The 23,519-nt window shown below is 36.2% G+C and overlaps 1 protein-coding gene across 12 annotated transcripts in view; it reads left to right on the forward strand.

Annotated features, from left to right (window-relative positions):
• The window catches only part of PARD3 (par-3 family cell polarity regulator), an 869,174-nt gene that overhangs the window by 544,444 nt on the left and 301,211 nt on the right, over nt 1-23,519 (forward strand). For 5 of the 12 annotated variants that reach the window (XM_006888934.1, XM_006888940.1, XM_006888931.1 and 2 more), the window contains 3 exons: nt 3,816-3,967; nt 5,014-5,058; nt 11,165-11,392. In XM_006888934.1, coding sequence (XP_006888996.1) covers nt 3,816-3,967; nt 5,014-5,058; nt 11,165-11,392 — 425 coding nt within the window. The remainder of the gene's footprint in view (nt 1-3,815; nt 3,968-5,013; nt 5,059-11,164; nt 11,393-23,519) is intronic. The other 7 variants (XM_006888942.1, XM_006888936.1, XM_006888938.1 and 4 more) reach the window with 4 other exon arrangements.

Consider the following 23,519-nt stretch of genomic DNA (forward strand, 5'->3'; position numbering starts at 1 on the left):
CTTTCCTTTCTCCTCTCTTGTTTTTGTTTTACCTTCTCTTTTTGAAAACACAGGATTTAAAAACAGAGCTGTGCTCAGCCTGCATAATAGCTTATCTTTGAATGAGAATGTATTGGTTGGGATTTTTGTTGTTGTTAAACGTGAGGAAGATAACTGCAATATGAAGTGAAAATCCCCTTTGAAATCTGTGGATGCTGTTCTATTTACTGTGGTGGTTTATATCTCTCCCTGAAAGTGAAAGCAACAACGGAGAAAGTAAGGATTAGATAACCATGGTATTCATTTCAGAGACAAAAGCCTTTGAATCTCTTCCGTGATGAGAATTTGTGAAAGGCGGTCACAGGAACCGATCAGTTTGGGGCTCACAAGGCAGTGTATGGGTGGATATAAATAAATAACTAGTGGCAATAGATTGTTGCATTAATTTCCCTAAGGGGGCTCCATAAAATGGCTAGGACTTGTATGATTTTGCAGTGGGGACTGTGGAGTGAAGCAAAGAATATGAATGAAGGGTTATCCAAACAAGAATGGCAGCTGTTCTGAATCACAGCAGAAAATGTAAGCTTTTCCAGCCTGACAATATCTCCCTAATCCTTGATGAAAATGTTATGAAAACAAAAGGGCAATAAGATAGGATTAATAACTGGAATTTTAATAACATTGGGGGTCAGGATATGGTTACTTCTTAAAGAATCAGCTGTCAGTTCTGTAGTCTAACTTGTTAAATATTCGAGTGTCCTGTGTATTATGTTGGAAATTAGTTTAATGGGTATGTTGATAGGGAAGAATTAATTATGTCATGGTTTAAGAATATTTAGTTCTTTTAAGACTCTTATTAACTAACCAACATTTTACAGTTCACTGCACAATTGTGGAAGGCAAAGTATGTCAGATGACTGAGCTTTCAATTTGTTAACTAGTACAATATGCTTTTCTTTGTCCATGAACTGATTTAGGAAACATTTACAGTAATGTTTTTAAGAAGAGGGGAAAAGACAGAACAGCTGATTTCAATCTTAGTAACACCACCATTTGAGAGGCTATAAAATTTGTTAAAGAATGTGACAGTAGACAGCTTTCAAATAATGTTGTTGTTATGTGCTGTAGGAAGCAATTCATATCTGACCCTCCAGTGGATTTTCAGTGGCTGTAAGTCATATGGGAAGTGATTGCCCATCTTTCTCCCACAGAACAACTGGTGGATTAGAACTGCAAGCCTTTGGGTTGGCAGCACAACCCCTTGCCATAGGCCACCATAGCACCCTTCAAATAACATCAGCTCTTTGTGTTTCTTTGAAAAATCTTTTACCAATAAGAAGCTTTTAACCACAAGTTTGACTCAAGGTTGACAATGTTCACATGATATGAAACTGGAGCTTATTTTTACCTATAGAATAGTAAAAGAGTTCAATAAATGGATTGACCTTTTACACACTTTGTATAAATCAAAGAATTGCTATTATTGGGAGTATATTAAACTTTGCTGTTAAAAAATGTATAGTTCTCATCATATGAGTTTTATGTTTTCCCATGTAGAACTTTGTTTCTTTAGCTTCTTATTGGAACATCAAAAATTTACTCAGAGTTGTTGAAATTAAAAAGAATATCATACTGAAAACAAAAATGCTTAGAGGTGAATGCAAGCAAGAGGACATTTTCTATAGCATATCTTGGGCTAACTTCTCAATTCCTTTGTGATACAGTGCTACATCTTCTTTTTACTCTTTACCTGGATCAGGAGTAGGAGAAGGGAAGTAAGGTACTTAGGATGAAACATTTAAGGAGGTATTTATGACTTGACTTTGTACTTTTTAGAAAAGATTTGTGTCTTTCTGGGACTGCTAGGGATGCTAGATTTTCATTGGAGTACCTGTTTCATACCAACCATTAATGTCTTTGCTTGTAACTGAAAAAATGGCAATTTATGTCAACCCAGAGAGGAAGAGTGGCCTGGCAGCATATTTAAAAATATCAGACACTGAGGACTCAATGGAATACATTTCTGTTTCTGTTCTTAGACACGAGTGGCTGTGAGTTGGAGTTGATGCATCAGCATTTGATTATGTTTCTGATACCATAATATGTATTTGTTTGACCATTTAAGGTGAAAAGGTCATTTATGAGGCGGAGGAGTAGTAGTAGTAGTAGTAGTAGTAGTAGTAGTAATAATAATGGCATAGTTGCATTATACATTGAGCTACTAACTAAAGGGTCAGAAGTGTATATCATCAGCCTCTCGTTGGGAGGAAGATGTGTCTCCCCAGTCTCTTATAAAGATTTGTAGCCTCAGAAGCTCAGTCAGGAGTTCTTATGAGTTGACCATTGTTGACCTAGTGGCAATGAGTTTGAGTTTTGGGTGATAACTTATTTTCTATACTGTTTGCAATTTACAAAGAATTTTCACCATATGTCATTGACTACTTTATTTGGTTTGTAAAATACCTTAGACAACTGCTGTCATCTCTTAGAGACAAAGACTTTACATAACTATGTTCTTAAGTCAGTGGTAGTTTGTTTACCCTCGTGGTCTACTTTTCACATTTTTTGGATTAGCTCCTTTATATTAGTTTCTCTAAGTTCCTAGAGTTTCCAGAGGCATGTTGTTTAGAAAGTGGGTTGATAGGACCGCTATAAGTTGTGCTTGACTCAAGGGCAATCAATAATAACAACAGCATATTTTATTGTCATTCTACCCACATTGCTGCTATATATCACATCTTTATCTGAGTTAGATTTATATATTATTTACCAGTAAGTGCAGTAATTTTCATTAGACCATAAAGGACTAGTGACACTTGTTTGAATAGATGATGCTGGATTCACCTCACCTGACAGTGGAAATGGCACCTTCTCATCCTCACTTCATTTCGTTAACTGTGTAACCCTCTCCCACTTGGCATAAAGATAACTTTTCCCTGCAAAAGGAAGGCTAATGGATTTATTTATTCAAGTGCCTAGCAAAGAGAGAAAATACTTTCATGGTGTGGACTGTGCCCAGAACACCTCCGAGCACATATTAAAATGTTTGTTAGTGTATACGATAGGAGTAAAGAAAATCAGTCACTCACTGTCATTCCAATGATGTCACAAGAGAAACACATAAAAAGTTATGCTTTTACCGATTACGTGTCATATCCTCACTTGCCTCTGGTGACCTAGTGCTTCAGGAGTTACACTGCAAAACCCTTGTTGATTACTCCTTGTTGATTAAGTATTACACATAATTTATACTCTCATGAAACTACTTCATTGCACAGAGGACTGGGGAAGGCAGAAGGCTGGAGGAGGGAGGAAAATATGTAACAATGAATGAATAAAACCCCAAACTTCCTGTAAACCAGCATTAAAATCCCAATTAAAAAAATATATAAAAAAGATAAGAGTACCTTTTATCCTATTCCTTTTTTCCTTCAGAGGTGTAGCAGATATATAAAAGGGCCAGAAGACATTTTGTTTTAAAAAAAACACCAAAGAACTTTTGTGTTTTGCTTCTCGTATGGCAAATTTCCTTGTATCGAATACTTCAAATTTCTACAAAATATAAGGTTCTTAAAAATAAGAATGTGTTTGCAAGTAGAGAAAACTCAGAAAAAAGTAATGGAGGAGAAAATTCAGAGGGTGAAGGACTAAGAATAAATTAAATTTTTGTTTTTCTACAGCTTCTTATGCAAAAACAACATTGGGTCTGTTTTCAATAGATTAAGTTTTTGTGAGATTTATATTTAAATGCATATTGTTGTATCTGTAGACTTTCCTAAATTGTGTGTCTTCTATTTTAACTAATTTTCCTCCGTGTCATTTTCTCTTCATACCAGCTCCCTGAGCCCTGATGTTGATCCAGGTCTTGCTTTTCAACGAGAAGGATTTGGACGCCAGAGTATGTCAGAAAAACGCACAAAGCAATTTTCAGATGCCAGTCAATTGGATTTCGTAAAAACACGAAAATCAAAAAGCATGGATTTAGGTAGTGAGTACAATCTCCATGAATCTTTATCTAAATAAGGTTTAGATGCTCTCAGGATAAAATTGGTGGTCTCAAACATGTCTGTTTACGTTGAGAAATAGAATAAATATGAAATGTGGAAATTTGGCAAAAATTAGTTTTTCTCTGAATTTGAGATAGCCATATTACTCATAAGTGACATGTTTACATAATATACAATATGTTGATGTATATATTTTCTTATGAGAAAAAAACATGTTCAGATAATGTTTTATATTCATTTTTCTTTATAAAAATGAAATACATTTTAGCATGTTGGCTGTTTACAGCAAATTTCCTTGAAATAGTATTTGTTAGGTTATAAGACGATTTTTAAAACTAGAGGAAAATGCTTTGGAGAAGAAACCATTATCTCAATCCATGTCTGGAATTTGGTTATTTCATTATGTCTTCCTTTCATTGCTGTTCTTTATGATTTATTTCTAGAAGTTCCTACATGTTGATAATTAAGGCATTTAATGAAAGTAATAATTTAAGAGAATATTTATTGTAGAAAGTATTTGGAAGCAAATGAGAGGAGGAAAAATAATCTTAGTTGTTCAATCAGACACCAATCAGGTAGTGTCTCTATTTAAATTCAAATCCTCCAAAAGAGGGGAAGGAAAAATTAAAGTAATTAATTATATCTAAAACTTCTTGAATGATTTAAAAAACCTTTGTTAATCAACTGTAACTTATTTATGCTCTTCTCTGGTGGCTGTACTTCAAGACTAAAAGCATTAATTTATCACATGCATAAAAGAAAAAAATTGGTGATGAATTGCCTGGGCTAATTATGATGTGCTAACATATAAGTAACACACGTGCCTGTGAATTGAAGTGATTGGCATATTGCATGGAGACACTGCTTTTCCCCCTTTTGATTATGAATATGGGCTTGATGTTTCATGTTAATTGCATGAAGTATTACCTAGGGGTTGTCACCTAACTGAGAAACCCTGGGAATGGTTGCAGCATGCTGGTCTGTGGGAACTAACTGGGCTAACCATTATACATTTACCTTTTAACAGTAGCTGACGAGACTAAACTCAATACAGTGGATGACCAGAAAGCAGGTAAGAATGGACAGTTAGACCGTTGCCATAGAAACCGTGGTCCGAGGAGCTTATCACAATTATAGAGCTGCCAATCATATTGCATGTAAACATAAATATTCCAGTCTTGCATGGTTGTTTTCATTGTGGGAAATCAAACTGTATTTTTTTAAAAGGAACATGTTGTAGTAGAAGAAATTTCTCATTGTAGTACATACTAAACAAATATAATTTAGAGCTTTGAAATTACTAACTAACCTAGATTTGCTTTCTTAAATGATATATATGTAAAAATATTTTGGAACATTTTAAAAAATCACAATCTTGAAATCGTGGTTTCTTTTAATAGAATTTTAATGAGCATTTACAGAGATTTTGGATTTCCATTCATTAATTGCTGCACTTCTCTCCCCGCCCACTCCCCCCGCCCCAGTTCACTCCTCTCTTTCAAAAGTAAAAGAAACACTCCCTCCCTGGGACACAATCCCCCCACACCCCTCCCACCACCCCAAGTACACTCCACTATGCAACCTTAATTGTGGACTCTTGTGATAACCATAATACCCTATCATACATTGCTTTTAAATTATTCACTTATGTTAAGATATTACACTTTTAGGGCCATCTATTTGATTTCTAGATGAACTTTAAAAATATTATTTTCAAAGTAGTGTTTCTGATTTGAAAAATAGTAATGAAAATCATTTCTTGTTGTGTTTTGGTTTTTTCTTTTAACTGAAGGGCAATGCCAAGTATTGCTATCATTAACTTTGAAAAACCTTAACTCGTATTTTGATCCACTGGTTAGCTTATAGTTTACCTGAAATTGGATGTGACTTATTTAATTCATATCGTTCCTTACCTAAAATTGAGCCCCTATTTTATAGAGTCTTTTTTTTATACACACACTAAAAAGAAAATACTTTCAGAGTTGCTTCTAAAATGCCGCCTGAATCATTTCATAGAAACAATTAGTTTTATGGAATTGGATTTTTCATTGCAGCAAACTTTATTTTTCATTGTAATCAAAATAATCAGAGGAGAGTTTTTATGTGTAATTAATGCATTTTGCACAATACAGCATTTGTGATTTATTATTACTAGTTTGGAACAGTGTTTTAATTATTCTAGATCTAGGATGATGTAGTTACGCCACTTAGCACTAATTAGCTCCAATACACCTTTTTAACCTGCAGTGGTAATTTGTTTTAGCCTGCTTCAGAAATGTGTGTCCCACATACATATGTAAAGATTATTGTAGACATGGTCCAAGTTATCATATTCTGTAGACTAAATGATAGATTGTAAAAATTATATCCAATAAATCATAAGATTAACTGTAGTGCAAGACAATTAACCATCGGCTCAACCCTCTCTAAGTAGTTAGTTCTTTTAGGAAACAAAATTTACTTAAATTCTGAAGCAGGGCAACAGGAAATAAGCAAAAATCTCACCATTTTTTCATAGTTCACATATGTAAAATAGTAATTAGTTTATGGAGTTAATGATACAAATGTATGTTCACAAAACCCAAATTAACTGCTCAGCTTAAAGGACCTTAAGCAAACTAGGGACATGCATAATTTAACCTACCTGGCCACTAAAAGGAAGAGAAAAATTATGAAAATTTAAAAAATAAAAATGATATCTAGATTTTAACTGCGAAACAGTAAATAATTTTCAGAGTGAAACTGATAGTGTTTGGATTTCCCCTCACCAATGGCTTAACGTGGGATATTATGAAAGCATTTTGTTGTCCATAATATACAGTTTTTCTTAGTGAATTTAACTGTAAAATGTTGGCCCCAAATAATTATTATTTCAAATCCAAAGTGTATTTTGAAATGGTCAATTGGTCTTACATCTATGTGAATAAAACATCCAAATTGACTCTCTCCTCACCCTCATATAAGTGAACCACTTTTCAATCATTTTTCATCCTTTATTTCACTGGAACTGTCGAGATTATTGTGGTTCTACAGTTTAGTACAAAGGGGTTTTTTGGAGTTGTAGTGGCATTTTAGCATAGAGCATCTGCCAGGCGATAAGCCTTTCATAATGCAAATTGAATTCCATTTCCCTTTGCCTCTGCACAAGACCGCTACCCCTTTTCCTCTTTTCTCCTTTCAGAGATGTTTCTAGGAATGACTAGAAAATAGACCTACTAAAAATATAATGATTATCATTTCCTCTTTTATTGCTGGACCTATAGTAGAGTTTGGGAGATAAATTAGTTTTCTAACAGTTTGATCCTCAACAGATTTTTTTTTAAAAAGTCACTGTATTCATGATCCAAATTATTGATGGAAAATGAAAGCCTTAGAATATTTTTTAAGTTAAAATAAGTGATTTTTTAACATAAATTGAGGGAATCTTTATGTAGAAGAAATAATTTTCCGTTTCCATCATGGTGCATTTACAGAGATCACGATTCTTTTCATTGTTAAGTGCCATCAGGTTGGCTCTGACTCAGTTACTTACTGTAAAACAAACCCGGCCTGATACTGGGCCATCTTCCCCATCTCTGCTCTGGTGAAGCCTCTTGTTGCAGTTATCCATCTCATTGTCCATCCATCACCTGGAGGGTCTTCCTGGCATTTGCTGACCCTCTACTTTTCCGAATGTGCTATCTTTCTCCATCGAATGGCCCCTCCTCAGCCATCGTGACATAGATATCCCCTGACGTCATGCCAATTCTGAATCATAAGAACCCTATAGGACAGAGTAGAATTGCACCATACTTTTATTATGAAAGGTGATTTCCACATCTTTCTCTTAAGGAGAAACTGGTGGGTTTGAACCCCTGACTTTTCTGTTAACGACAGAGTACTTAATTAGGGCAGTTATTATGTCAAGGGGATAATTAATGTGGCACTGAAAACCTTTGTTCAAGTGTCCTTGACATTTTGATATATGTGACACTCATATTAAAGATCCACAGACTCTTTCTATAAAATATGAGTTAGTAAATATTTTAGTCTTAGGATGACTACCAGGTCACTATTGTAACTGTTTAACTCTGCTATCAAGAAGGCCACCATAGACAGTATGTAAACAAATGAGCATAGCTGTGTTCTGATACAATGCACCAGATTTGGCCTGAAGGTTACAGATTATTCATCCCTGATAGAGATGCACAAGTTATAAATATCATTCTTGTGAATATTTTCAACAATACATATATGTAGAGAGTATAGTTCACTGTACCCAGCACTTACCATCAACACTTTTCAGTATTTTGCCAAAATGCCGTACCATGCATGATGTTGTAAATTTAAAGGGAAATGCTAGATGTAGATGCATTATGTCTGAATTACACTCAATAACTATTGCTTATTTAGTGATTCTTCAGCATGCCTTTTATTCTAAACAACACTCAATAAATACTTATGTCATTTCTGAAACTCATTATGAGCTCTGGTGATTGGTGGCCTGGTGGCAAGAAGCTGTGCTGTAATCCCGAAGGCATGCGACTCGAGGCCACCAGCTGCTCCATGAGAAAAGGGTGGGCAATCTCCTCCAGTGAGATTAACTGCCTCTGAAAACCCGATGGAGGGTCAGCTATGGGTTGGTTCCAACACGATGGTAAACAACAACAGCAACAATATATATCTATATTCACACACAAATGCACTTACATATTTGTATGACTGTAGACCTAGAGAGGTGGATAGAGATATGTATCCTTTATGAACCTAAGCAAGCATGTAATATTTGCCTAGTAAATGTTTATAGAATATCATTGCATCTGTGAAGTCATAAAAATTGACAGCCATAATTTATTCAGAAAGTTAACTTTCTGATGCTAATTCTAGGAAATAAAAATGTAAATATCCCAATCCAGGAATGATCCTTCCCCATCATTTTTATTTCTTGGCTTCGTACTTTGTATTTAGTTCTTTAGAAGGAAATTCATTTTCCTTCCTATGATATGACTTTTATGAGTATTTAGAAAACTAACTTGTCAAAAACTGGAGTGTGATTGAGAGAAAAAGTGAGATTGATCATCCTTGAAAGAGATATTTTATGTGAAATTTTATCATAAAATATACAATGAAATATGTGCACATCTGTATTGCGAATACCAAATAAATCATTTTTTTTTTCCTCCCAGACACAGAAATTTATATCCTCCGGTGCCTTCATTTGAGTCATGCTTTTACCTATATTACATTTTAAACATGGCCATTCTAACTTAGAAATGCTATCCCATTGTTGAACATTAGGTAAATGATGTTGAGTGAATGCACTAGAAAAAGAGAATTCTTGTTTTGGCTCTATTTACTTAATGTTCATTCCATCTTGTACTTTGAGCCATAAAAAGTCATGTCATAATGTTTGTCCTCAACTTATTACCATAATGAAGGTACCTTTTAATTCCTGCTGTGAGGTGCTATTGAGAAGAGAGCAACTCAAAACTGACCTCCAGCCAGTTTTCAGAGGCTGTAAGTAGCACAAGAGGAAATTGGAGCAGCTAGTTCCTTTTAGCTGGCAATGCAATTCCTTACACTAGAGCTCCACTTTTAAATTATTGCTCAAAATATGGGCTGAGGACCCCAAGTAGAGATAAACTATCCCCTATCTCCTACCTGCTCGTCTGTTTTCATCTGTCTTTAAGCAGTCTGAGTGAGTAACCAGTTTTGTAACTTGGATGGCTCAGGTAGTAGTATAAAGTTAGGACTTCAGTCATCTGGAGACTAAACTAGTTGACTTTTGCGTACCAGGTCAGTGTGATGAATGAGGCTGTCTATCCTGCTTAAAGGAATCAGTTTTGATTTACTTCTAAAAGCTTATTGCTGTTGCTAGTAGTATCTCACGCCTTTCTGCATTGGATTCTTAAGAAGTAGAATCAACATTTAAATTCTCTTTGTCCTCACCTGCTGTAGTGCTAAAATTCTTGGCAATTGCTAGTATTCTTTCTTATGTCCATCTCTTATTTTTCAGACATTAATATATTTACTGCAGGTTATACAAGTGTATATACCCTTTCGTTTCCTACCTACCCTTTTTTTTATAGAGAATCCTGTTTTTTTTTCTACTCATGTTTTGTATTGCTCTTTCCACAGAACTTTACTATTTTCTCAGAATTGGATTTCTTCTTAGTGCCATATTTACCCTAATTGGATTATAGACGTGTTTCTTTTGCTCCTGTTATTTATGGAAGTTCATGAATCTTCACTCTAATGAGGAAGAAACTTGATGAAGTTTACTGATAGAAAAGTTATCTTTGTAGTAAATCATTTTATTATGCCCAAAATGGTTCAATTATGTTAAAAAACACACTCTTATCTCAGTTGCTTACCTCAGCTTTTTTGTCATCTCTGCTTTTCAAATGAGCTTCTAAGTTATTCTGGTTCTTTTAGTTACATTACTTGTAATAAAATTATTGGAAAAATATTCATCCCTTGGGCTAAAAATGGAAAATAACAATTTATTTTTACTTAGTCCCATGTAAAGAAACATTTTTTTGAGATTTTTTAAAAAAATTAATTTTAATGAAAGTTTACAAAGACTTGGGGTTTCCAGCCATTTATTGTTGCACTTCTCTCCCTGCACACCCCTCCCCCCCAATTCACTCTTCTTGACAAGTAGAAGAAAAACTCTTTCATTGTTATACAATTCCTCCCCCCAAGTCCACTCCACTGTGTGGCCTTCATTTTTTATAAATATTAATTGAAAAATTTTGTAAGACACTACACTACAATCCCAAAGGCAAGCAGTTCAAATCCACCAGGTGCTCCATGGGAGAAAGATGGGCAATCTCTTTATGTGTGATTAACTGCCTCTGAAAACCTTCTGGAGGGTCAGCTATGCATCAGTTCTGACCTGATGGTACACAACAACAAGTCTTACCTGTTTTTAGAGTAGCATTTTAAGTAATGTTTCCCCTAATTGAAAAGAGAGTAGACCAAATCTAACATAAATTGGTGAAAAATAGAAACTGGTTATCATTGCTTTACTTATTGCTTTATCTCCTTTCCCATGCAATCCCAAAATGTATCACTGAGCCCATGATGTGTTTGTAGTAATTTATTTCCTTGATGTTTTCCATAACTCATTGTTATAGTCAAGCATGTCATTTTAGCTGTTCCTTCTAACAAACTTTCTGTGTTTGTAAATTCCTAAGGTTCTCCCAGCAGAGATGTAGGACCTTCACTCGGTCTGAAGAAGTCAAGCTCATTGGAGAGTCTACAGACAGCCGTGGCTGAGGTGACTCTGAATGGAGATATTCCTTTCCACCGCCCAAGGCCCAGAATCATCCGAGGAAGAGGGTGCAATGAGAGCTTCAGAGCTGCGATCGACAAGTCATATGATAAACCTGCTGTCGATGATGATGATGAAGGCATGGAGACCTGTAAGTCTTTAATTACAAAAATATAGCAATTAGAAACATTTCTGTCAAGGGACAGAATTCACTCATAACTAACCCTGGGCTTTGGGGTTGTATGTTGCATGAGATCAGATGGCTCATCTTTTTCCTATGGAATGGCAAGTGGACTGGAACCCCCAGAGAGGTGCGACTTTTGCATTAACAGCACAGCTCCCTACAGACTAAGCCAGTGGCTCCTGAAGTTTGCTCTGGGTTAAGTGTAAGTGTAGAGTTTTCCGTAAACCAAGTTTCATATAATGCAACAGTAAATTGAATGCAGACCTGTTAAGAAAACATGTCTTTTCATCCAAATTTTAAAGGGACCGGTAAACATTTACAACAATGTCTCCTTATTATCAGTTATCTTTGGGAAATACAATTATTTTTAATAGAAATGCTATTTCTGCTAACATAAAATTGGTTCATTGTTTGTACAAGGTAATTAGTACATATTTTTAAATTTAATTTGGTAAATGTTGACAGATTTAGCTAAAATTAGGGGGAAACATTTTTTTTTTGTTCTTAATGTGTTGGGTGAACTGTGAAAGTGTGACAATGTGAAACCACGGTCAGATCTAGAAGCCAGCCCAAAGACAGACAATGCTAATTTTCTGACTACCCTGCGAGAGAAAGGTGGGCATTCTCCTCCTCTGACCCACTGGATGTGTCAGCTATGAGTCAATTCCAACTCGACAGCACATAAAATAATGTAATATTGTATCTCCTGTGTGTGTTTGTGTGTGTTTAACTTAGTTTTATTAACTGTGTTTTGTATTTCACATTAAAGACATCAATTTGTGTTTTGTTTTTGAGGAAGTAGCTTTGCTTTCCATGAACTGAACAAGCAAGGTTTAAAACCAAGTATTGAAATCATGTTTTATTTTATTCTTATTTTTCTTTTATTATGGTGAACTAGCAAGGTGCTTTGATGTATGTTTGCACATTTCCAAATCACAACATATTTTATTTGCAATGATAGTTATAGAAAGGCTTCAGGTCTTTTGTTCATAGGGTTGCTATGAGCCCTGCTCAACTCAACAGCAATCAACAACCATAACAACATATTTTAAGTAAAAAACATTGAAAGTTAAAGAGAGAAATCTGTTTTCTATTGTATTTTGAGAGAAATATTAACATTTATACACAAAATTCTCTCCACTGGGCCAAGTGGCAGCATCATGATGGATGAAGAGATTGAAATTGTTAACAGCTTCAGTTTGCTTGATTCTACAATCAACACTCATGGTACCAGCAGCCAGGAAATTAAAAGACGAATTGCATTGGGAAACTCTGCTGTCAGAGAACTCTCCGAGGTACTGAGGAGCAGTGATCTCAGTCTGGAGACTAAGGTGTACCTGATATAGGCCATGGTCTTTGCTATTAGTTGCTATGCATCAGAGAGCTGTACAATGACTAGGGGTGATAGAAGAAGAGTTGTTGCCTTTGAGCTTTGGTGCTGGAGAAGAGTTGAATATGCCATGGACTGCTAGGAGAAGAAACAGGTTCTTCCTGGAGAGGGTGAAGTCAGGCTACTCCTTGGAGGCAAGGATTCTGAAGCTGTGTCTGACATTCTTTGGACATGTTGCAAGGCGGGATCAGTTCTTGGAGAGGGACATCATGCTTGGGAGGGTGGAGGAAGGAGAGGAAGAAGACCCTCGATGAGATGGATTGATTCCGTCACTGGGGTAATGAGGATAGGCGTGTCGGAGACAATAAGATTGGCAAGGAGTAGAGCCGGGTTTATGGCTGTTGTACATATGGTTGCTATGAGTCACAGTGACTCGACACATAACAACAATAATACATAAATATATGGTTTCAGGAAATTATCCTTGCTTTTATATATTTATAGCAGAAAATATTCATTTAATTAGGAAATGAGACATAAAATAATCCCTATTAGGATATTTAATTGAAAGAGAAAGGGCTTTAAAGTCATAATAAGTAGTAAAAACTGTTGATTGCTTTATGTTGTTTATGTTGTTGTTGACTGCCTTCGAGTTGAGCATAACTCATAGCAACCCTATGAACAAAAGGCCTGAAGCCCCTCTACAACTATTGACATTATAAAAGTTCATAGTTTCCTGAAGCAAGTTGTTTAGGAAGTGGATGCCACTCCTGCTTCCTAATAGCTACATTTTTTTTAAATGGCACAAATAGAAAAGCAATACGTTGTTTACTCTAAACCTTTATAAGAAAGGTCAGGGTAAACACAGCCTGAAGTTAAAGCAGAGACCAGAGATAATTTATGTAAATTTGATTGGTTAAAAATTAGAAGCGGTTGTACATTTGGCTTGATCAATGTTATAGGTACCCTTATGAAAATTGTGGAGGGGAAAAGGAATTTTAAATAGAGAAGCTCATCTTCTAAGGAAATTTAAAGTAAAGTTATATAGCATTTTATAATCTATTTATAGTAATTATATAAAATACACATAAATAATGTACATTATGTGAGGGATGGTGGCTATTTTTTCCATAATATACGTAATCTGTAAAAGAAAACATAAAAAAAAGCGTTTCCACTTTCTTGAGTTTTTTTCCTTCTAAAGTTTGGACAGTTTTCTCTCTCCGTCCAGTCATGATTTCAAACACATGTAGCCTTCCTTTGCCAAATGAAGAGCTCATTTTTTGTTTCTGCTGACAGGTTTGATCATCAAGACTCATACAAGCTTTTGACTCCATTGCATTTTCTCTTCTTTTTTTGATGGTTCTTACGATACTAGCAAGGAATACTTGTATATTCCTTCTAGAAGATGAGCACTAATGCTTCCCAATCTTGTTCCTCTCGGTATTTAGTGAGAGGTATTGTATTTTTCTTTATTTTCAAAAAATTATTTATTAGTTTAAAACATTCTCGTAGATTTTATTTGACTGGTTTAATTGTTGACATTTCTTTTTTTTTTCATTTTTATAAAGATACATGTAACAAAAAATTGTCATTTCCTTATCTTATACATGGGCAATTCATTCACAGTGATTATGCCTGTCATGTTGTCTAACCTTGCCCACTATCTGTTTCCAATGAGATAGGATATTTTAATTCAAGAGATAGATAAAAATGACCTACAATGTATATAGGTATAAATTTAGAATTAACATTTATTATTTATTTCATTGCTTATAAAATATTAACTTTAAATCTCTAAGTGGGCAAGGAATTGAACTGTCGACCTAATGGCAAGTGGTTTGAATCCACCAGCTGCTCCATGAGAGAAGCATGGGAAATCTCCAGTGCCATTTACAGCCTCTGAAAATCCACTGGAGGGGCACCTCTGAGTTGGTTCTGAATGGAGGACAGTGAGTTTTGAGTTTTACCCCAATATAGAAACATGAATTTGTACATGGGTAAACTTGCTTTCATTTTACAATTGGAAATAATAAATTCAAGTATATTATGTTAAAAATTAGTTTACTCAACTTTCCTTAAGAAAGAGGGGAAAAGAAAAACAAACAAGTAGACAAATTATAATTGTGTACTAAAGGTAAAGTTATGAACAAGAATTGGCAGTGACACAACCTAAACAAAAACATGCCCTGTTAAAACCCCAAAATGCCATATTTTCTCAAAAGTTCTGTTTTTACCCATTTGTTTGCAGACCAGTTTGCTCGACTTTGGATATGGCAGAAGAATAGAAATGATGATATGTTTTAAATTTATGCCACTTGAATTGCTAAAGTTGTGCTCACGTAGTGGAATGAGCACTAACCTGAAATTCAAATAAATTACTTGCCTTCTAGAATCTTCTAATTAATTTGATATTTTGGTCAGACAACTCAGAATGCTTGAGCTTTAATTTCCTCATTTGTAAAACTGAAGATTGGAATATCTCCAGCCTTTCTTTTCAGAATGTCTATTGTGATCTGTGACCTGCACTCAGGAGAGGGGTCCCAGGGGTCATCTTGTAGTGGGGATGGTAGATGGGAGGTGAAGCAAGTGGTCTCTGAACAGGTCACCCAGCTCCATCTCTTCCCCTGATGGAACCATTGCTTTGCCTAAATAACTTTTTAACACATATATATGTTGAAGTCTGCAACTTTTAATAGTGAAAAAAAAATAAACTTTGCCTTTTTAAGGAAAAGTTGTAAAGCATTGCTTTAGATGGTTTCTGATTTCCCATTTAATTTTACCATTCTAAGAGTCTTTACGGATCCCTTTGCCTTACTCCTTCCTAGCTAACATCTAGCACAGGGAGGGCAGATCCTAGGATTCAGTAAATGCTTGTTGAGTGGGTACGTGGATGAGTAAATGGTGCATCTACTGCCTGTATGTACATATGTGAGAAAGGCAGAAACAGAGATTTCTCTATGCCTTATGGCTCACGAGAATGCCATCAGTCTACCTGTTTCTATTCCACACTGTACCTCATGACTTTCAATACCTTTTTATTTTATTTGTTTTCCTTACAAAACAAACCAAAACCCCTTCTTCTGTCAGTGATGGCATTGGGTTGATGATCATTGGCCTTATACTTCTGTATATGGCCAGATGTGAAATTAGGTTTTAAGCCACTTTGCTGTAGGAAAGAAACTATTGACTAGAAAGGAAACTAATGACTAGGAAAGAAAGCTATTGACTAGCTAGCTCTGCCTTTAGCTTCTGAACTGGCCAGCCTTCTAAGAGTCTGGTTTGTGAATTTTCATGACATCCTCTACATACTTTCTGGTGCCCACAGTTTGCAAAATTCATGGTTGCCCCTTCTGTCGTGTGTGTGTATATATGTGTATATCTTCATCCTTCCTGGAGCTATGTCTCGACACCTCTTACGCATGTCCCGTGTTCACCATTGTCAGATTTGCAGGACTCTGCAGCAGCAGCTTTTGTCTTATTCCTTGAAGTGACTCAGGTTCAGTGCCTTGTTGAAGGTAAAATGCCATGTCGCTCTTGAATATATTGCTCGGGACAGAGGCTTATTGTTTGAGCAGGCAGCCTTTTGTTACACAGGACACTTTTAAGGATGCAACATACCCTGTAAAAGTAGGGTTGCTGAGTGAGGTGGTGTTGGAAAACCATGGACAAAGGGATTCTGAGAAAAATTATAAAAAGCACAGTTACTGGTGCTACCGTAATCTGGTGTTTTTACTCTGATGTAGCATTTCCTCTCTTTACAAATATGACGCTTAGGTACAACCCACCCAAACCGATCCCACTACGTTTGAGTCGATCCCAAATCTTGGCCATCCTAAATCTCAGAGGAAACAGATTGCCCCATTCTTCTCCAGTGAAGCAGTTAGAAAGCTCAAATCACCAACTTTTCCATTCGCAGTGCAGTACTTAACCCATCACACTACCAGAGCATCTTATATATGTAGGCAAAGATATAATTTATTGTTTTTGTACATTGGGCTGAGCACCTCACCAGCAACCATATTTCAGGGCCCCAACAAGGCAGATCTCTGCTCAGCAGTGTTAAAATCATGGCATGGGCACAGCAATGGGGGCCAAGAGACTGGGGAGGGACCCATGTGGTATCTGGTATCTGTCATCTTCTGTAGCACTTACGTTCTTCCTGTGGAGATGACAGAAGCCAGCATTTTTGTCTCTCATTTAATCCATCTGGCCTCTCCATGTTGTGTGTGTCTGTCTGGATCAAGATGGAGCTTTGTATTCTGGGACCCATTAGTTCAGATGCCCTACCTGTGTTTGACAGGTCAGGACATCTACAATCTGCTCCCTCTTCTATGCAAATTACATACCCTGCCTGGCTCTCAGCAAGCAGCTTCCACAACCCCACAATAAATCAGTTTCCATTGCTCTGAGAAAATGCATGCAATAGCATTGCTTTGTTTTCTGATTTGCAAAATACACAACCTCATATTTCCCAATTAAAAACCTCCAACCATTGTAAACCTCACCATCAATTTGTAACAGATTTTCATTGGGGTCAAGGAGGTGAAACACAACAAAACCAAATACTCTCCTGTTAATGGTACATATTTATTTTCAGATATATGTAGTTTAGAATTTTAAATGCTGAAGAACATGCGAGCATACAAACATTTCTGTTTGCATAGCTTGTCTATTTTCTTAGCATTCTTATTTAGAAAAAAATACTAGATTTTTTGAGTAATGTGTACATATAACTCAACTATGAGTTGGAATGGACTCAAAGCCAACCCTCCTTCGATTTTTTTGGAGGCTGTAAATGACCTTCTGAGGGTTTTTGGAAGGCTGTAAATTGCCTGGGAGGAGATTGCACATCTTTACTCTGCAGAGCCTCTGATTGTTTTGAACCTCTGAAAAGGTGTTGCTGTTGAATTAGCACAACTCCACCCAGATTACTCCACCAGGCCTCAGTGTATATGCTCAGTGTATATACTGCTCCAAAATATATAGAGATTATTCCCAAGTTATGACATATTTGAGTTAAAACAGACTGCACTTACACCATCTGGATCTGTATGAGTGTGCGGCTGTTTTTCTTATACTTTATCATTGTTAAGGAACCCGGGTGTGGTGTGGTTAATCACTCAGCTGCTAATATGAGGTACATGATGGTGACTTACCAGCTGCTCAAAGGGAGAGAGATGAGGCTGTCTGTTCTTGTAAAGATTTACACCCTATGGGGCAGCTCTGCTCTGTCCACTCTCTGTTAGAATCAAGTCAGTGGCAGAAGGTTATTGTTAATAGTACAAGTTACATACAAGATTGTAGCTTACAATTTGTTGATGTTACCATTCCCAGATACTAACTCAATGGTTGTTCAAATAACAGGTTTCTAAAGATAAAACCACAAAAGGCAATAATGATGAAAACTCAAAAAAAGAGAAAGACAATTTACTTAAGTCAGACCTGGACTTGTTGAAACTCTACCTTGAGCAACTTAATCCTGTCTAACCTTGATACATCGGGTTAGCAGTATCAGACATGGGGGGGAACCCCATTAAATTATATTATTAAGTTAGTTAATATAAGAGTTCTTTTTTTTAAAATATAAGAGTTCTAAGAGGATCAGGTTTTGATGTTTTATGAACTTAACAGTAACCTACTGCGTTCAGTAGCTGAGATTTTCTTCTCTTAATTGTGTCTAGGTAACATTTTGGAAGCAGGAGTGGCATCTACTTCCTAAATACATGCCTCCGGAAACTCTATGAACTTTGATAAATGTCAATAGTTGTAGAGGGGCTTCAGGCCTTTTGTTCATAGGGTCACTTTGAGCTGTGCTTGACTAGAAGGCAATCAACAACAACGGATAACATTTATCATTACCTTTATTTGTTTGATTTTTTTTAAAAAAAATTGGATATTCGCTAATGAAAACGTCCATTCTGAAATGCTAAAAAAAATTATTTGTAATGCTAATTTGAATAGTTAAGGAGTTAAATGTGTTTTGTTTTAAAAGTGGCTTTCATTAAGTTTCAGAATTTTTTTAGTATATTATAGGCTTTATGAATGTCAAGTAGCCTGGTGTATTTCTTTAATGTGTCAACCTGAGAATTTACTCAAAAGTACAATGAGAACTCACATATGAAGTTTTTAAATTATAGAACCCTGACTTCTAACTATCTTCTAAGAAGAAACTATTTAAGTTGTTGACCAAGTCATACATTAATTACTGAATTTTAGAATGCAAACTTTCTGATTCTTAGTCCTGTGATTTGTCTCAAACATTGAACAAATCTCCAAATGGGAAAACTCATTTCACTAATACTACTTTAAGGAGTTAATTGTTGGGAGGTGGGTGAGTTATGCCATCTAAAATCTGACACTTTGGCTGTTAGTTCCTGAGAGGGGAGGGTGTTTTTCCCCTTTAAAAGTAAACCAACACTTGAGAATCTGTGAAATTAAATGCAGTTAGAGGGAAAACACAGGTTACCATGGAAACAAAGGATGAGTATCCCCCGAGCCTTAATGGGATTAGAATGGAAAGAAAAACAGAGGGACTTCTCCAAAAAAAACCTGTTACTTGAAGTGAATCCTCTTCATTGAGTAGCCCTGTAAAGGAAACAAGTGGTGAGGACCATCCTTGGTAGAGGATGTGAATGTGGAGGGTGAAAGACTGCCATAATTCTGATCAGTAGGTTCTAGCGATGCTGATGAGGCCACAGTAAAAACTAACGTTTAAAATATTCAAAGACTAGATTACAGACAGCCTTGCTCACATGATTTAGATTCTAAATAAGGACTTTAAAGAGCAATTAAAACATTTCAAGTGACCGGACATGTTGGTCCCCAGGCATCACCTATCATCCAAGCACAAGACAAGCCTATAAAGTGAAACGACAGCTTTGGTCAGGAATATACTCTTCAGAGAAGTCAACAGTTCAGGACAAAAACGACAGAGTTGCCCTAAGACTGATGTTACAGGCAGGAAGAGGCAGGAAAAAAGGGTGATTGGAGCAGGGGATTCCAGAGAGGAAGTAATGTATTTACGTTGCTTAGGGAGACGTCACAACCTACAACCAGGAGAAGATAATGTAGATGAATGGGATCTTCTAAGACTCAAATCCCTATGCACATCCAAAAACTTCTCCAATAGGGTAAAAAGGGAAGCCACTGACTGGGAAAAAGTATTCGGTAATAACATATCAGATAAGGGACTTATAACCAGAATTTATGAAATACTTGAGCACCACAACAAGATAAAGGTAAATAATCCAATAGAAAAATGGGCACAGGATATGAACAGGCACTTCACCAAAGACAACATTCAGATCGCTAACAAGCACATGAAGAAATGCTCAAAATCCCTAGCCCTAAGGGAGACATTACAGCTAATGTTTTGAAATAAAATGTCAATAAATCAAACTACAATAAAGTAGCCTCTCTCTTAAGAATGAAAATAAGCATAGACTTTTAGCCTTGTGTGTACACACACACACACACACACTGTAGTTAGGTTCTAGGGATCAACCATGACTCATAATGACCCTGTGAACAGATCTGACCTTTGCCCTGTGCCTTCATTCTGACTCTGACTCCATCATGTCGAGCCCACTCTTACAGCCACTGTGTTGATCCATCTCGTGGAAGATCTCCCTCTTTCACTTTACCTTTTGCAGTATGATGACAAGTGTTTTCGCTGTGGTAACTATTCAAGCTCACTGCTGTCGAATCAGCTCTGACTCCTGGTTGGGTTTCTGAGCCTGTAAATTGTAGCAGGAGATTTCCCGTTCCCATCCTTTGGAGCTGCTGGCCTTGGAGTTAGCAGCATAACTTGCCATGGACTACACCAGGAGACCTCACATTTTAACTACAGGGACATTTTAAAATCATATCTCCGCTGAAAAGGTAGCAAAAAAATAATCCCAGCCAAAGACTTAAACCTAAATACTGTGATCAACAATTTAAAAAAAAAAAGAGAGAGAGAGAAAAACAGAAAGACCAATATTGTTGTGGAGCATCGAGTGTAGGATAGCTTACCAGGTAGAGAATCATAAAGAGCAATGCTGGTGTCGTGAAGATTAGTTGGATAGTAATGCAATAATCCAGGTGAATAATGATGGTTGGCAGTGCTGGTGAAATAGAGGAAACTGTGTTTACTTGCTTAGCATCTCACACCTAAAGATGGATGATGATGATGCGCTTTCTCTCATTAACACTTCCAGGCTCAGAAACTTGAAATCATCATCTCACCGTGTAACCACTCCATTACCGAGCTTTCTTAATTTCTCCCATGACAGCTCATCATTTCATCCTCCTTTCCAGTCTAGCCGCAGCCTTCATTATTTACACTCTGAAATTATAGCTCACACCTCTTACCTGGTCTTCCTGTCTCAGCTGACACAGTAAACTCTTGGTCAAGTTCTTGTGCTAACGGTCCCTTCCAACTTTTTATTCACACAAGCACCCCCCCCCCCTTATAATTTGTTTGCACTGGGCTATCATCTTCCTTCTTCAAGAAACTTCTCAACCAATTGCATTCCCCTTTGACCTTCTAATGCCATCAGGTTATATGGAATCTGAGACTTCTTAGTATGAATTGTATTTTTTGTAAATTTCTTGTAGATTTTATGACATCATTGTTGTAAACACTAGCTTTTGGAGATAGTCATCTTGACATATCCAAAATTGACAAAATGAACACAGCTTTCCTAGCCATTCGTGATTTTCTCATTTGACTACATTTTGGTTTTGATTTTCTCTTGAAGGGTGTGACCAGTGAGCTGGAATCTCACCCTGTGATAAATAATAATTTGTATATTATTAAAACATATGTAGGTTTCCCAACAAATATTTCAATTAAAATAGTTTTTTCAGTAGCGGTTCCAACATTTGTGTTTTGGGTTTTACCATTTTCATTGTGTGGTGAGCGCATTCACTCAAAAGTGGGGCAAAGGAAGCCCTCTGTTCACTAGATGTCTTCCCCATGGACAAAAAGCAGCATCCATTGTGGACCACCATCTGGATGCTAAAGACAACTGGGCATCAAAAGTAAATTATCAAGGATGTAAGGAATTGAAATGGCTGCTCTCATTGTGTGAGTGCTACAGCATTTCATTTAGGGGGGAAAGTAGTAATGATAATAGACCCACTACCATTATTGCCAGGATCATCTTGCCTGCTATATTGATGATCATATAGATTAAAGAAAATTTTAGAATGCAAAGTCAAATGTAGAACAGTCTGTTGTAATAAGGTTACATGTTTTAGAAGAGATCTTCATTGTTTCCACTCCCCAACACAAAACAGATATTACTTTTTTAAAATACTGGTTTTCTTACATAGTTTTTTGGTTTTTTTTACATAGTTTATATATATTGTTTTTCACATTGGATCTCTCCCATTTCCCTTACCCACTCCTCCAGCCCCCCACAAAGCAGATTTTTTAAATTTTTGGTGTTTTTAATAAATTCCTGTGTTGAGTAAGATATATTGGAAGCCTAATGGAACTTTCCCTCTAATGCTAATGCTCCTCCTGTCATGACACTTTTAATTGGTCATCTGGATCGTTTCTGTTTGCTCCCCCCTCCTGCTCTGTAACACTCTTGTATCTTCATGATATCAATTTATTATTTCAACTTTATATTTTAATGTGAAACATTTTCAAGTCTTCCTGTTTCATGCTAGCTATGTGTGTGTTTTCAGAAAAAGCTAATTGTTTCTCTTGCCAAGAGCTTATCGTTCTAATGTTAAAAGTCAGAGTCCAGAAAAGCAGATCCTGTTGTTCGATACCATCTGTATAACTAGCTGTTCATTTTCTACATCTTTCTCCTATTCCAAAGTCAGAATATTCAGCTAAGAACAAAATATTTGTTCCTCCATGTTTTTGATTTCTATTCAGTACTTTGTGCAGTGCCTGAAAATTTAGGTTTCATTTTTATTTCATTGAGGTTTTTCTCCCTAATATTAATGTATAAAAATTGGTAGTGTCTGATGGATGTATGATACAAGCTCAGTGAAATTTTCCATACTAATGTGTTATAAACCTGGTAGTTTGTGGTATACAGGGAATAGCCTGTGAAATAGAACTGAATCAATATTGATAGGATTTTTACATTTATCCTTTGTCTTTACAAGTAAATTGTATGTTTCTTGGGACTATTGAGTCTCTCTTGTTACTTATTATTGTGAATTAAGTCCAACTCATGGCTACTTCATGGGACAGAGTACAACTGTTTCATTGGTTTTCCAAAGCTTGAAATCTCTACAGAAATAGACTGCCATATTTTTCCCCTATGGATTCTATTATTTATTAGGTATTCCTGTTACCTAAAAGGCAACAATTGTCTTTTATTTCCTTGTTCATGACCATCAGAAGGGAGCAAAAATATATCCTAAGCTTGGACCCTGTTTTCATTTTCAGTTCAATTGGACCATTACGTATCTCATAGCCATGGATTAATAACAAGGATTAACAACAAGAAGGCATGCAATCCATTGGTCAGTGTAGATATTGACTCACCCATCCCACGGACTTAAATTCTTGAACTAAACTGGAATGCTTTTCATTAAAAGCAGAAATACAAGAAAAGATTTTAAATAAACAAGTGGAGACCATAATTTCAAAAAAAAAGGGAGGGGAGGCTCCTGATGATAATGTGGCTTTGAATCAGCTTTTGACATTAAAATGAGCATGATGAGTGGATAGAAATATTTACTCCCGCAGAAGCTACGTTACGTTGTGTTTCAGCTGAAACCTAAAGCCGTGTTCTGCATAATCACTAAGTG

The sequence above is a fragment of the Elephantulus edwardii genome, unplaced genomic scaffold, assembly GCF_000299155.1.
Source record: "Elephantulus edwardii isolate Elephantulus edwardi_28Jun2011 unplaced genomic scaffold, EleEdw1.0 scaffold00073, whole genome shotgun sequence".
NCBI classification, from domain to species: domain Eukaryota; kingdom Metazoa; phylum Chordata; class Mammalia; order Macroscelidea; family Macroscelididae; genus Elephantulus; species Elephantulus edwardii.